Source organism: Clytia hemisphaerica, unplaced genomic scaffold, assembly GCF_902728285.1.
Source record: "Clytia hemisphaerica strain Z4C2 unplaced genomic scaffold, Clytia hemisphaerica genome assembly, whole genome shotgun sequence".
Classification (NCBI taxonomy): Eukaryota; Metazoa; Cnidaria; class Hydrozoa; order Leptothecata; family Clytiidae; genus Clytia; species Clytia hemisphaerica.
The window spans coordinates 470,782-486,611 of NW_027104048.1; the positions used below are offsets into that span (position 1 = coordinate 470,782).

At 35.8% G+C, this 15,830-nt stretch overlaps 2 protein-coding genes across 2 annotated transcripts; both read right to left on the reverse strand.

Annotated features, from left to right (window-relative positions):
- Positions 1-2,502: 2,502 nt before the first annotated feature.
- LOC136811918 (uncharacterized) lies at positions 2,503-5,200 on the reverse strand. Its single transcript, XM_067068533.1, has 3 exons — positions 5,108-5,200; positions 3,517-3,633; positions 2,503-3,344 (listed from the first exon to the last, which is right to left on the reverse strand). Exons 2-3 carry the CDS (start codon positions 3,630-3,632, stop codon positions 3,062-3,064), a joined length of 399 nt encoding a protein of 132 aa, XP_066924634.1. The 5' UTR covers position 3,633; positions 5,108-5,200; the 3' UTR covers positions 2,503-3,061.
- Positions 5,201-10,017: 4,817 nt separating this feature from the next.
- On the reverse strand, positions 10,018-15,294 carry LOC136811895 (uncharacterized). The gene is made up of 16 exons (XM_067068518.1): positions 15,241-15,294; positions 15,050-15,118; positions 14,882-14,950; positions 14,715-14,783; positions 14,547-14,615; positions 14,382-14,400; positions 13,964-14,032; positions 13,772-13,834; positions 13,382-13,414; positions 12,926-12,982; positions 12,103-12,566; positions 11,881-11,938; positions 11,447-11,526; positions 10,932-11,073; positions 10,351-10,589; positions 10,018-10,065 (listed from the first exon to the last, which is right to left on the reverse strand). Exons 1-16 carry the CDS (start codon positions 15,292-15,294, stop codon positions 10,018-10,020), a joined length of 1,602 nt encoding a protein of 533 aa, XP_066924619.1.
- Positions 15,295-15,830: the final 536 nt, after the last annotated feature.

Below are 15,830 nucleotides of genomic sequence, written 5' to 3' on the forward strand. Positions count from 1 at the left end.
TCATCTGTGCCAAATTTCATGCTTTAATCACCATCTGAAGTATTTTTGTGCTAACAGACCTCACTAACTAGAAAGCTATTCAAAATGGAAAATTTCAAAAAAATTGACTTTTCAGTTTTCTGAAAAAAAAATTATGCCAAAGTACGAAAGGTGGTTTAAACCATTGAGTTCAATCTCTAACCTTTCTCAAGCAAGAAAAAGTGAAGCCTTAAAAAATGCGCTGCATTTTTGACGACAGATTGAATCTAGCAATTCCTTTGTTTACGATTGATAATTTTTTCGAAATTTAGCAGTAAATTTTAGTTTCAATCTGTCATTTGTGTAAAAACTAGGCGAGCCGCTCAAGGCTGCGCAACTTTATTCAATCTGTCGTCAATTTTTCTTGCCTGAGAAAGGTTAGAGATTCTACTCTAACCCATTGGGCTTTAAACTCAATGGTATAGCCCATTGAGTTTAAAGCCCGAAGGGCTAGAGTTCAATCTCTAACCTTTCTCCGGCAAGAAAAAGTGAAGCCTTAAAAAATGCGCTGCATTTTTGACGACAGATCGAATCTAGCAATTCCTTTGTTTACGATTGATAATTTTTTCGAAATTTAGCGGTAAATTTTAGTTTCAATCTGTCATTTGTGTAAAATTTAGGCGAGCCGCTCAAGGCCGCGCAACTTTATTCAATCTGTCGTCAAAAATACGGCGCATGTTTTCTTGCCTGAGAAAGGTTAGAGATTCTACTCTAACCCATTTAAAGCCTTAAACCATAGATCCTGACCTCAGCTCTAGTCAAAAAATTGAAAAAAAGCCTTTTTTGCCCCCAAAAAGCACATTTGACAAAAAATCATCAAAAATTGCCTTGTCCGGGGGGTAAATTTGCTCTGTCCGGGGGTAATTTGGGGGTGTCCGGGGGGGGGGGGTAAAACCTATTGTCGGGGGGGGGGCAAAAGTCACCCAGTTCGGGGGGTAAGTCACTAAAAATTGTTATATCCGCCACCCCCATGTACAATTTTTTTCTGGTAGAGCCCATTTCTAGGAAAATTGGCCTAAAGTTGGTACTTTTTTGAGACCTAATTGGCCTTCTGGGCCTGTAGGATTGAAATTTTTTATTGCAATCACTTCAAATGGATAGACCAGGGATTGAGCTACCAGAAATTATTATTTTGAGCAGTAAACTTCCCTGGGACAGATCAGATGGCTCTAAAATACCCCTAGCCTGGGGTCCACTTTAAGCTTTTTGATAGACTGGATGGCGCGATTACTCTTAGGTTCCAAATAAACGCCCCCCACTTGTTAACTTTTCGGAAATTTTCCAACTCCCCCAGACCCTATTAGGACCCCCCGTTTATTAATCTCTAAGAATAAAGCATGGGCTCATCATATATGATTTTCCCTCTTTCTGTGTAGGCAATCACAAAGAAAAAACAAGTAAAACCAACAAAGAAAGTGACCAAAAAGAAAAAGGCAGAGAATGAAGCCGAAGAGGTAAAGCTTTTACATTTACCTTAAATGTCTCAAATCCCTTGTGACATCAACCTTTTTAAGATTTTAAAATTCTTTCACCCTGATTTTGGACTTAACCTGTCACATACCAAATTAAATTCTTGCCAAAATTAGCTCTACCCATTTCCCTCGTGAGTACCAAGCAAATCTAGCTTAATTTCTACAATAAAGAGTAAACTCGGGTGACGTCACGATAGCTAGTTTAAACTTATTCTTCTTAGTTGTGATAAAAAAATCTTATTAACATTCATAGAAACCAGAGGACAAAAAGAAGAGGAAAAACAAAGTCGGCAAGGTCAGAGAGCAAGAATCAAAGCGTGACAAAAATATTGAAGTGCAAAAGGTATGTTGTTTATACTTTACGTTAATATGTCAAAAAACCGTTAATCCTTCCAAAGACAAAAATTTCATTTGCAAGAAGAAATTTTGGCAATCGAGCTCATTGCCAATTTTGGTGCAATTAGGACAGAAATTTGGCGATTTAATCAAATTATTAAATTTGGTGAGAATTAATTTTAGCAAACGACCCAATTTCAATATCTAAGGCTGAAAAAGAGGAAAAAAGTAGTGTAAGGAGAAAAAGACTGAATTGAAAGAAATTATATTTGTTCGTTTATTTTTTGACTTTCTCATGCTGACTTTTTTTATTTTCCTTCCGCCGCATACTAGAGAAATGGAAAATGTTGTAAATATTTAAATGCTCTTGACTAAAGTAAACGCTGGTATTTTTTGGAATAAAAAATAAGATAAATTTTGAGGAGAACTTACTTGGCATTAGTGAAATAATTAATTTGTGCAAATTTTGTTCCAACTTGGCAAAATAAATTCTAACCAAAAAGTTCCTTTAATGTACATTTTCAGACTTTCAATTTAGTGAAGAATTTTTTTTCCCAACAATCAACATAAAACTTTGTGAAAAAGGCCAAAATTGAAACAGTTGGTAACACTTAAGATATTTAGCAAATTTGAGAAAGATATTGAAATTTAACTTTTTTTCCTTCATAGCCACAAACAGACATTATTTCAACAGAGAAGATGGCCAATGTCAACTCTTTCGTTTTCAAAAAAGTTAATTTGGGCTTACCTGCGGCAAAACCAAAGTCTTCTGGGTTTTCAGTGGTGTGCACAGAGAAACGACCAGATTTTGTGAAGAACACATCCTCCGCCACATTCAAACCAGCTGACAAAACAACTTCTGACGACTGCACCTTGACAACTTATGACGACTGCGACTTGACAGTAAAACCAGTTGACCGAGACGATTCGACTTTGACAATTGCGGAAAACCAGGACACAAATACAATAGATACTGATGATTTTGACGTTACGATGATTACTGATGACCAAAACAAAACAAATGACTTAACAACAAATACTGATGACATAAATACAAATGACGCTATCCAACTGGACAAAGTGACAAATCCTGACAGTGTTGACGACTCAAGTACAGCGACAGGGTTGCTCCGTGACGACCATCCAACCGACGAGACTGTTGACGCCACAGCTGACAACAACAATATCTTTGAGGCGTCAGGTAATTACGAACAAACTGATAATACGGTTACTGATCACGAGGACTGTAATAAATTGACCTTCACTGACAATGATGACAGCATTAACATGACAGAGAAGATAGACGCGATAACTGGAAACGTTGACGAATCACTTGACATCGCAGCCATCATCCACCGACCGACACATTTGAAATCCACGCCACAGAACACACGAGAAGTTTTAACAAATTTGGGTTCGATAATACCATCATCCGGTTCGATGCTGAGTGAGGTCATCCAGGCATATAACGAATCGAGGACTGGACAAGACCACTGCGAGGGTGATGACTTCAAATCCCTGAAAATGGAAGTATTTGCTTTAAAGATCGAAAATAGCGAGTTAAAAGAAGAAGTCATCTCCCTCAAAAATGTTGTATCAAACATGAACACTGAAATTATGTCTCAACTAAAAGACATAAAGACTGCTATTGAACGCAACCCACTTATCTTCACTGGTGAGGACACCTTACCTGCAATCTCCGTTGACGATTTGCAAATGAATCTCGAAAGCAGGCCCCCAAAACCAACAAAAGATGTCGGCAAGATGGCAACCGCTGGATTGAAGATGTTGGTTGATAATTTTCATCCTGAAGAGTTAAAAACGTGTAATTTAAAGGGCTGGCATGGATTTGAAAAACTCAATCCTGATAAGGTGGCAGAGATTTACAAGAAGTTAAAATACGATTTTGAACTAGAACAGGATTATGACATGTCGACACTTGAGTCAAAAATACAGGAAAAATTAAAAAAATATAGAAAAAAGATTTAAGTATTTGTAAATAGTTTTTTATTTTTATAAATTTTTTCATTTTTTAATTAGATTTTTCTAGGATTTCTATGTCTAGCAGAAAGCTTTAGGCCTGTTCAAATAAGGCAGATTAAATATTTTGGGGGAACTTGTTTCGTCTAATCTAAAAATTTGAAACTGGTAGCAGGAATAAACTGCAATTATGATTAAACTGGTTAATTTTTGCCTAAAATTGGGTGATTTTGACTATAATAAGTGCCTTTTAGATTCTGAAGTTTAGTTTCAATCAATAACTTCTACTTTGAGAAAGTTATAGCTAACAAGGATAAATATGCATTACAATTATACGTACAGGACAGATATTTTTTCCATTTTTTACTACATTTCATAATTGTGTTATGTTCTTTAATTAGAATATCATGTTCTTGTTGAAATAATTTTTTTTAATTTTTTAAGTTTGTTCTGCAAGAAAAACAATTCTATTATTGTCACATCACAGCTTTGATTCACATTTCTTGTCTATATCAATCAAATGAATTCATTTTGTGACATTTCGATTTACGGTTGCAACAGCTGGTTTGAGGTCAAGAAATTTCAAAAAGTGGCTTTTACGAAGTATTTAGTTGCACTGGGTAGTTCCAGAAAAATATCATTAACCCCTGTGGACAACAAGGTTTTTTAGATTTATTTTTCACTTGGAAATCTTGAGAAATTTGAAAAAGGTTTCGGAAAATTGCATATGTATCAGAAAATCCATAAAATTTGCTTTATTTTGCTTTATTTTGCTGAAAATCCAAGATTTTCCCATAAAAAATCTTCAGACCTCAAGTTTCTCAAAAGAAAAATGCTACGGAAAATCCATGTCGTCCATGATTGTCCCTCTATGATAAGTTAAAATGGCCTCTTCCAAAAAGAAAAGCACATTTAACCCAGTGTAAGATTGTTAATGTTTTGATGTTAATTGAAATAGTGCCAAAACTTGTAGAGTTATGATTCGTTAGTCTGAATATTTTGAATCAATGATCCGCAAAGGTTCCAAAAGCAGCTGCTGAGACTTTCCTCTAAACACTCAGGTAAAATCCAGGGGTCGCCTTAAAAGACTCTGTTCATAAAATCCAGGAGCACATTTTAAGGAAAAGCACATACAATTTTCCAGCGGGCAATCTGTTAAAAAAATCCAGGAGCTATACTTGTGAAAAACACAACCAGATGTCAGATTTTCAGGAGAAAAGGACCTCGAGAAGGTGGCTGCTCTTGACGTTCATTCAAATTACAAACCATTAAATCGAAAAGAGAAGTTGATTTCAACTTACTTTGAGCTAAAAACATTATGTCCAGGATTTTCTATCTGCTGTCGTTGGCACACACTTCCTGAGAAGAAACTGAACGGCAAAGGAATAGACAAAACGTGGGTTTCGTGTTTGAGGTCCGAGGGAAAATGGGTCGAGCATTATTCGATTTTAAATACTTTACAGAACGAAAATTCCACTAAGTTTTTTATTGATATAGATACCAAAAAGTGCTATTTCTGAAAAAAATATCAGCAAACCACTATTTTTTAATGTTTGTAACGTCAATATTGGTAACAATTTGATAGAAAATATTCTTTGAAATGTCAGAATAGTAGAACTAGAAACAGCAAATATGTTCTGCACTTCATTAGCAACATCCATTACATCATCTTTGTTTTGAATTTTCGGCTCCCGTAGATCGGCCAGGTCCGGTCCAGTCCGGCCTGGTCCGGTCCAAATCGACCAGGTCCGATCTATTACATGGGCCGAACCTAGGATTTTTGTTTACGTTTGCTTGGACCGGTCCAGTCCGATCGGGACCGGACCTGGCCGAACTGGACCGGACCTGGCCGATCTAGGCCGAACTTGGCCGAAGGTTTTATTGGCCGATCCTGGCCGAACTGAATGTGCTCCAAATCGCTTGCAGTGACACATTTGTTTGTTCTTTCCCGTGCGGACGGCATTTCGGACTTTAGGTGTCGAACTGGGTTCTGGGCCTACTTTTTGAAAATTTGTGTTTTTTGATACTTGTCGTTTGTTTTGTCTGTTGTTTAAGCCCCTTTTTTGTTTCTTTGTATTTATGTGCGAGTTTTTGTTTATTTTTCTATGTTTCTTAGTTTGTTTGGACTGCGGGTCGGCTCAGGGTTATGGAATCTGGGGAGGCTGAGTGTTGGACGTCCTTAAAACATGTTAAAAGCCGCTGCACCTGTCGCAAGTCGGGGACTCCAGATTGCATTGGTTGGCTTTATGAGTGGTTTTGGGTGTTTGTGTGAGACTTTGCTCAGGTGTCATCCACGACGGCCAAGCTTTTAGGCCAATCACTATCTGGGAGGAACATATTGAATTGTTGCAGGATGACTGTTGTTATGCCCTTGAAAATGTTAAAACAAGAATTTATTATGGACCCTAACTTACAACAACAAATACAACTATTATGACTCAGTCTAACCAAATCAAGTCGTCATCCATTGATTGGACTACATGCGAAATGACGGACTTTGAAAAAGATGAAGCCAAGGCAAGGCGGCGATCAATAATATGTTCCGTCTGCGTCGCCCGACCGACCCACCCTCAAAACAAAAAACCCGAGTCGGATGAGCGGGGAAAATATCGGGATTTTGAACCGGGCGAGTGAAACTATGAAACTCCACTGTAGAGACTTTTAGGCTAGAACCCGCTAATTTTTCTGTGTTTTCGAAAGAAAAGCATTACGGAAGAGAGCAAGCATGGCGAATTTGATCGGTGAAGCCGACGTTTTTGTTTTTCAACAGAAGACAAGACTGAAAGCTGAACCAGTGAAAATTGAATTTTGATAAAAATGGAACTTTAGTATATTTAAAAAACTTTTTGAATTATGGATGAAGGTTTAGCTGCTGGATCTTACTTGGAAACAGGATGGTTCAAGGTCATTTTGGCAGTTGGAGAAAATGTATCAAAGGTATTATTTTTTTACAAAAATAGTCTGTTTCTAGTTTGACTTTTTTCTGTGCCTGTGGCTTATCGATTTTATCTGGTTTTATTCAAAGCTTATAGAGTCCTCAAAAATGGCTCTTTTTGGAATCTTGTTTTACTTGTGTCTTGTCTGAATCTCTCTGGGGTGCTTGTTTGAGTTTTTGGGGCTTGGGGACGAGTTTAATATATCAAAATGAAAAGTGTAGTAAATCTTCTAAACGCTGAAGCACCGATAAAAACTAAAATACTAAGAGGTAATGATAGCGATATGGACACGAGTAGTTTTCAATAATGAAATGATTTTCAGGGAATGATTCGTCAATCTTAGTTTCAGATACCAAAAAAATGTCGACGTTATAAACAATGGGGGACCATCTACATACCTTTCACTGTTACCTTTTTCTTTGTTGTTGGATTCATCGTTGTCTGTACTGTTTTTGTCGTTTTCATTGGTTTTGCTGGTGATTTTTATGTTTGTGTTTTTTCTTGGTATTTCTTTAAGGTTCGTTGTGTAGGGTGTTAATGTTGTTAATACTGGTTGCACTTAATATACGATTTAAGAACAAAACCACTTTAAATGTAATGCATCCAAATTGATCAGCGCAGTTTATAGATATATTACATTTAAACCATTATGCATCGTCTTTTGATGCATTACATCTAAATATTCTTTCGTGATCGTGTTGTCAATTCAGTATAACTCCCTACATTATCATTCAGGAATAATTTATGATCACTAACCCATATTATGACCTTATCGAGACAGATTAAATTGGTTGCATAGCAGAGCATGATGACCAAAATGAACTTAGCGTCATATTGGTAGCGTCATATTCAGATTCGTAGCGTCATATTCACATTCAAATCGAAAGTGCTATCAAAAAGTGTTCTGGCCAACTTGGATCAAACTGTAGGGGTTCCAATTATAGAACGGACGGATGCCACACCCATTGGTGACCTTTTAAAGAAAAAATGAAGTTTATATCTATTTCCGTTCCTGAGATCGGATGCGGAACGTACTGCTTGGTGACATTTCCGAAAGTGTGGAAAAGTGGAATTCCAGTGTTCTGGCCAACTTGGATCAAACTGTATGGGCTCCAATTATAGAACGGACGGATGCCACACCCATTGGTGACCTTTTAAAGAAAAAATGAAGTTTATATCTATTTCCGTTCCTGAGATCGGATGCGGAACGTACTGCTTGGTGACATTTCCGAAAGTGTGGAAAAGTGGAATTCCAGTGTTCTGGCCAACTTGGATCAAACTGTATGGGCTCCAATTATAGAACGGACGGATGCCACACCCATTGGTGACCTTTTAAAGAAAAAATGAAGTTTATATCTATTTCCGTTCCTGAGATCGGATGCGGAACGTACTCCTTGGTGACATTTCCGAAAGTGTGGAAAAGTGGAATTCCAGTGTTCTGGCCAACTTGGATCAAACTGTATGGGTTCCAATTATAGAACGGACGGATGCCACACCCATTGGTGACCTTTTAAAGAAAAAATGAAGTTTATATCTATTTCCGTTCCTGAGATCGGATGCGGAACGTACTGCTTGGTGACATTTCCGAAAGTGTGGAAAAGTGGAATTCCAGTGTTCTGGCCAACTTGGATCAAACTGTATGGGTTCCAATTATAGAACGGACGGATGCCACACCCATTGGTGACCTTTTAAAGAAAAAATGAAGTTTATATCTATTTCCGTTCCTGAGATCGGATGCGGAACGTACTGCTTGGTGACATTTCCGAAAGTGTGGAAAAGTGGAATTCCAGTGTTCTGGCCAACTTGGATCAAACTGTATGGGCTCCAATTATAGAACGGACGGATGCCACACCCATTGGTGATCTTTTAAAGAAAAAATGAAGTTTATATCTATTTCCGTTCCTGAGATCGGATGCGGAACGTACTGCTTGGTGACATTTCCGAAAGTGTGGAAAAGTGGAATTCCAGTGTTCTGGCCAACTTGGATCAAACTGTATAGGCTCCAATTATAGAACGGACGGATGCCACACCCATTGGTGATCTTTTAAAGAAAAAATGAAGTTTATATCTATTTCCGTTCCTGAGATCGGATGCGGAACGTACTGCTTGGTGACATTTCCGAAAGTGTGGAAAAGTGGAATTCCAGTGTTCTGGCCAACTTGGATCAAACTGTATGGGCTCCAATTATAGAACGGACGGATGCCACACCCATTGGTGACCTTTTAAAGAAAAAATGAAGTTTATATCTATTTCCGTTCCTGAGATCGGATGCGGAACGTACTGCTTGGTGACATTTCCGAAAGTGTGGAAAAGTGGAATTCCAGTGTTCTGGCCAACTTGGATCAAACTGTATGGGTTCCAATTATAGAACGGACGGATGCCACACCCATTGGTGACCTTTTAAAGAAAAAATGAAGTTTATATCTATTTCCGTTCCTGAGATCGGATGCGGAACGTACTGCTTGGTGACATTTCCGAAAGTGTGGAAAAGTGGAATTCCAGTGTTCTGGCCAACTTGGATCAAACTGTATGGGCTCCAATTATAGAACGGACGGATGCCACACCCATTGGTGACCTTTTAAAGAAAAAATGAAGTTTATATCTATTTCCGTTCCTGAGATCGGATGCGGAACGTACTGCTTGGTGACATTTCCGAAAGTGTGGAAAAGTGGAATTCCAGTGTTCTGGCCAACTTGGATCAAACTGTATGGGCTCCAATTATAGAACGGACGGATGCCACACCCATTGGTGATCTTTTAAAGAAAAAATGAAGTTTATATCTATTTCCGTTCGTGAGATCGGATGCGGAAAGTACTGCTTGGTGACATTTCCGAAAGTGTGGGAAAGTGGAATTCCAGTGTTCTGGCCAACTTGGATCAAACTGTATGGGTTCCAATTATAGAACGGACGGATGCCACACCCATTGGTGACCTTTTAAAGAAAAAATGAAGTTTATATATATTTCCGTTCCTGAGATCGGATGCGGAACGTACTGCTTGGTGACATTTCCGAAAGTGTGGAAAAGTGGAATTCCAGTGTTCTGGCCAACTTGGATCAAACTGTATGGGTTCCAATTATAGAACGGACGGATGCCACACCCATTGGTGACCTTTTAAAGAAAAAATGAAGTTTATATCTATTTCCGTTCCTGAGATCGGATGCGGAACGTACTGCTTGGTGACATTTCCGAAAGTGTGGAAAAGTGGAATTACTGAAAGGATTTCATTAAATTTCAATTCTCTATTAATCTTTTCCAAATTATTCCTGAACACTAATCAGGGCGTACTGACTAAAACGCTTTTAATGAGATTTGTTGAAGAAAACTATTAGAAAAAAATTATACTCATATAGATTGAATTTGCTATAATTTTCATTATAGATTTCATTGTAGTTTGCACGTTTACGACGTACGAGTAGAGGTATCTTTAATAGAAGTTTTTTTCGAGTCTTTTTAACCTTGTGCTCAAATTTAGAGATTTCAAAAATCTTGAAGATGGTCCTTTCTTTACAGTTCAGAATTCAAGGTAATTACGAAGGTTTCTTGATATAGGATGGATTAAGAATGAAAAATATATTTCGTTTTCTCAATTAATTTTTTCTTTTTTTACCAGTTTTTTTAAATCTCTATAAACCGCACCCAAATTCCCTCTTTGCCCAATAAAACGGACTAATCTCAGGTTTTGAATATTGTCCTGTTCAAGTGCCTGTATATATAAATTTGCAACGTCTTTTTTCTTTATCCCATGAAAAAGAATGGGTGAAATGGAAAGACTTCGGCATTTCAGATTGTCTGCCAACCGAACAAGTGAATGGGTCGCTTTCCGTAGGTCGTCTTCATTGTCACATGCTGAGAATAAAGAATAAATTTCTTTATAACAAGTTTTGTTACTCTGTTTCAAGAATGCTTATCTTTGAATGAATTAGGTTATTGAACACATACAACACATACAAGAAGACATAAGATAAGCTCTAACCCTATCTTATAACTTTTATAACTCAAATTTCGATTTGATAGTACATGACAAAAATATCACCTATTTGTCAGTACGTCAGGGTACTAAAATAAATTAGAATATAAAACTTCTTCCTAAAAATGTTATCTCTTGCCGAGACAGGGTAGTGTACTGCTTTCCTGGTTAAGTAATTAATTTGAATCATCTACTGCAGAGAGAAGTTGTTAGACGCTTACCTACTAAGTAGAAAATATATTTAGATCGACATTTCTCTGATGGTTCGAGCTTCGAATAATCTACATCACCCTTTGCTAACAGTTTTCTCAAATCAACATTTGGAACCATCCCAAGCGAGTCTTTCCAAGAACGAAAATTTGGCTGAAAATAGATAGAATGCCTCAAAGTATGCTACCCGTTTTTTAAGAGAAAGTCAGCAAAAAAAAACTCAGTCATTTCCGGATGGCTAAGAGTCAACGTAAATGAAGTAAGTATGTTAAATCACACAAAATAAGCAAAGGTCTAATAAGTACTAGGTCTTATAAAAAAGCGTGTATGCACAGTGCAGTAATGGTATTTAAAAATAACATTCACGTGCCTTTGTAAACAGCGGGCATAATACCGGAAAGTTAGGTATTAAATGAACTTTCAATGGTAAAATCGCCATCGAGAATCATAGAAATATAAAACGAGAAAGTTAGAAAATTTAAATATTATCAGGAGCTTGAGAGTTGTTGAAAAATCAACTACTCACCAAATTTATCGGGTTCATCTCACTGTCAGTCTTGATAACAATCCCGTCAGTATTTTGACTGAATAGGTCTCCGTCAGAAGCTTAAAAATGAAAAAGATTTGAAACAAAATATAGCAAAAAAAGTGGAGCACATGCGCAGTAGACAAAAGAAATTATAGTTCTGAAACTAGAAACAGTAGACTGTTTAAATTTCAAAATCTTATTCAAATTCTACGAAAATAGTTCGATGATACATTTTTGTGTTTTGATTAGTTTTGTTATTCTTTATAATAAATTAGGATTAAAATATCGTAAAAAGTGAAAGAGATGATCTGCAGAAGTAATATTGTTCGTATTCGTCACACTGATGAATGATGCCAGCGAATAAAGTATTTTGGAGGGTTTAGAAATTTACCTTTCTTTGCTAAAATCTGAAGATTAGATTAAAGACTTACACTGAATTGTGATGGTACCATTTACCTTTGGATATGGCTTCGTCGAATATAGTTGTTCCTAAAATTACAAAAAGGTAATACATGCTATGGCGAATATTACTAAAACAGTTCCTGAAGACTCAATTAAAGCAGCTGTTGTCTTTCCAATCGAAAATATCATAAAATAAAAAGTTAACTTGTGCATGAAAATCAAGAGAGACAAAAACATGTAAACACACGTACATTTTCAAGTAGCATGATGTGAAAAACAGTTGGTTGAAATTTGCCATACATATATTGGGTTGCGTCTCTGTATGAAAGGTTCTCCCTCTTCATGATAAAGTAGGTGTATATTTCTGGCACAAGCAAACATTCAACTGTGTCAAAATAGGATCCCCTCAAAAACGGTAATCGAAGCCTCTCTGTTCCTCTCAAACTAGCGAGGTCGTCTGGATTACTTTTAATTGGAATAACAAATTTGTTATGAACAAGACGACACGAATACGTGTGAATTAAACCATCCATTCCAATAATGCTGGCTTCTTTTTCAGCGCAGCTTCTGAATTGTATCAGCGAGGAACGGCTGTTAAAAACTTGAAATCGTTCCGATTGCCTTCTCAAGGATTCGTCTCCTTTGATGAAATCCAGGATTGTATCGTCTTCAACAAGAAATGATAAAAAGTCTTGGTCGGGCTCTGGATCTTGATCTAAAATGAAATTGCACATTTGTAACGTACAAGTTTTTGGGGTTTTCACTAACACATAAGTAGAAAGGTAGTGGACCAAATTTGAAAAGTAACGGTACGTGATAAATTTGAGCTGTGATACCTGTATTTTCTTCCTAAAGATGTCGAAAACCCTCAAAAAAATTATTTATTGAGGAGGGTCAAATGATACACATTTATTCACCCCCAGTAGTAGTTAACAATCGAAATTTCATAAGGAAAAAACCGCTGATGATTGTATTAACATGAAACTTAAAGTACTGTGAAGCAAATTGTGTATTTTTTTCTGAAAATTGTAAAGAAAAAACCTGAATGTTTTGTATAAAAAATCAAACACTTACTGTCACTTGACTCAGAAGACGAAGAAGTTGTAGAACCGTCATACAACTTAACTCCATCTATAAATTAAAAAATGTTGGTTACAAACAAAATCTTAAATTTAGAAATTTATGCGAAGAATTAACTGCATTGTGATAATGACCACATAACTTAAAAACGATAAACTATATCAGCCTAAAATTTGCTATGTTTTTAAATCTCGTACCATATTTTGATTTTACTGACGGACATTTCACTGAAACAATCACCTTTGGCGAGCGGTATCGGAATTATCAGAAATTAGCTAAGGGAATAAGTATACGATTTTGAATGGCTAGAAGGAAGATAGCTCTAATGTTCGATTAGTAAAAGTAAGGAAAATTTGTTCTATTAAAAATAAAGACTCTTTATATTCTTAAAAGGTGCCTAAAACAAAATACTACCAAGACAGTTGTCACAGAAGAACAATAATGAAGTACCTTTGGATTTCAACACGTGCTTTTTCTTTTTGCCTAGTACGATAAAAATACAAAGATACATAGACCCTTATTTTTAATTTACATTTTTAATTTTTTTAAAAAGCATTCAAAATTTTTGAAGCTTTCGGATGTTTTTAATTTTTTGAGATCTGATCTTATATTTACCACTCCATGAGTACTTTTGTGCATTTTCCTAAGAAATCAGGTGTTTTAGGGTTCGCAAAGCTTTCAATTCTTTGTACATCAAAGTTCTTATATAGTTTGTTCTTATAAAAGGAAACGTGTAGTTGCTAAACGCTAAAAGTTCACTATTGTAGATCACTCATTTGTATCAAAACACAAAGCGAACACTAAGGTTAGAAATCACTTCTTAAGATATTTGTGTCAAACCTTTAGATTTCTTTAGAAGATCTTTGAAGCTTCGTTTAGCTGCTATGGATGCATTCAATAAATCTAAAAACCGAATGAAACTCATGTTGTGGATTTTTCTCTCCAACTGTTTGTTGTACTCTTCATTTTAAGTCTATAAGATAGCGCCACATGTTTTAGAGTGAAATCTGTCCGTAAATATAAATTTTTTACCGTCTGCTTCACTAGGATGCGGTTCCAAATTTGCGACTCCTTCATTATAAACATCTGTAGAAAGACGTGCTAAAATGAAATTTGAATGGAAAAGAAATTTCCCAACAATTTAAGGAATGCGACATAATCAAGATTTCAATATTATAAATAATAACCATTCACCGGGGATGTGGGTTTACCAACTGACAGTATGTGCGGCGAAAAAATTGGCTTTTAGAATTGCGCCCATACAGTGCAGAAAAAAATGAGTGAAATTCGTACCCTTACGATATATTTTTTTCAAATTTTCAACTTTTTTAGACCAAAAAAAATCATTTTGGGCCAAAATTTGCAATTTTTCCTAGATTTACTAGATCTTTCAGTGCATTTATCACAAGTCAACCCCTACAGTGTATTTCTGCAATCTTAAAAAACATACCCTTAGAAATACCAAATCTCTGGAAATGCCCGTCGGTCCCCCAACATAAATAAAAAAGAAAACAATGTCAAAAAAAATTGGATCTAGTTTAGGGGATAATTAAGAAATCAAAAGGCTTATCTGCGCAACTAAGTTCGAAAAGATCATGTATTAAGCCGAAATTACCGTCTGCTTCATTAGCAAGAAATTCCAAATTGGAGCCTTCGTCGTGATATGCATTTGTTGAGATACGAGCTAAAATGAAATTTGAAGAACATTGAAATTTCAAAAAATTCAATAATATTTTTATTATGAAAATTACCACTAAAATCAATATAATTAAGCCGAGATTACCGTCTGCTTCATTAGCAAGCAATTCCAAATTGGAGCCTTCGTCGTGATATGCATTTGTTGAGATACGAGCTAAATGAAATTTGAAGAACATTGAAATTTCAAAAAATTCAATAATATTTTTATTATGAAAATTACCACTAAAATCAATATAGTTAAGCCGAGATTACCGTCTGCTTCATTAGCAAGCAATTCCAAATTGGAGCCTTCGTCGTGATATGCATTTGTTGAGATACGAGCTAAAATGAAATTTGGAGAACATTGAAATTTCAAAAAATTCAATAATATTTTTATTATGAAAATTACCACTAAAATCAATATAATTAAGCCGAGATTACCGTCTGCTTCATTAGCAAGCAATTCCAAATTGGAGCCTTCGTCGTGATATGCATTTGTTGAGATACGAGCTAAAATGAAATTTGGAGAACATTGAAATTTCAAGAAGGCTAATAATCAAAGATTAAAAAATTCAATAATATTTTTATCATGAAAATTACCATTAAAATCAATATAATTAAGCCGAGATTACCGTCTGCTTCATTAGCAAGCAATTCCAAATTGGAGATTTTGTCATGACAAACATTTTTTCAGATACGAGCTAAAATGAAATTTGAAGAACATTGAAATTTCAAAAAATTCAATAATATTTTTATTATGAAAATTACCACTAAAATCAATATAATTAAGCCGAAATTACCGTCTGCTTCATTAGCAAGCAATTCCAAATTGGAGGCTTCGTCGTGATATGCATTTGTTGAGATACGAGCTAAAATGAAATTTGAAGAACATTGAAATTTCAAAAAATTCAATAATATTTTTATTATGAAAATTACCACTAAAATCAATATAATTAAGCCGAAATTACCGTCTGCTTCATTAGCAAGCAATTCCAATTCCATTGGAGCCTCGTCGCAGATAATGCATTTGTTGAGATACGAGCTAAATGAAATTTGAAGAACATTGAAATTTTAAAAATTCAATAATATTTTTTATTATGAAAATACCACTAAAATCAATATAATTAAGCCGAAATTACCGTCTGCTTCATTAGCAAGCAATTCCAAATTGGAGGCTTCGTCGTGATATGCATTTGCTGAGATACGAGCTAAAATGAAATTT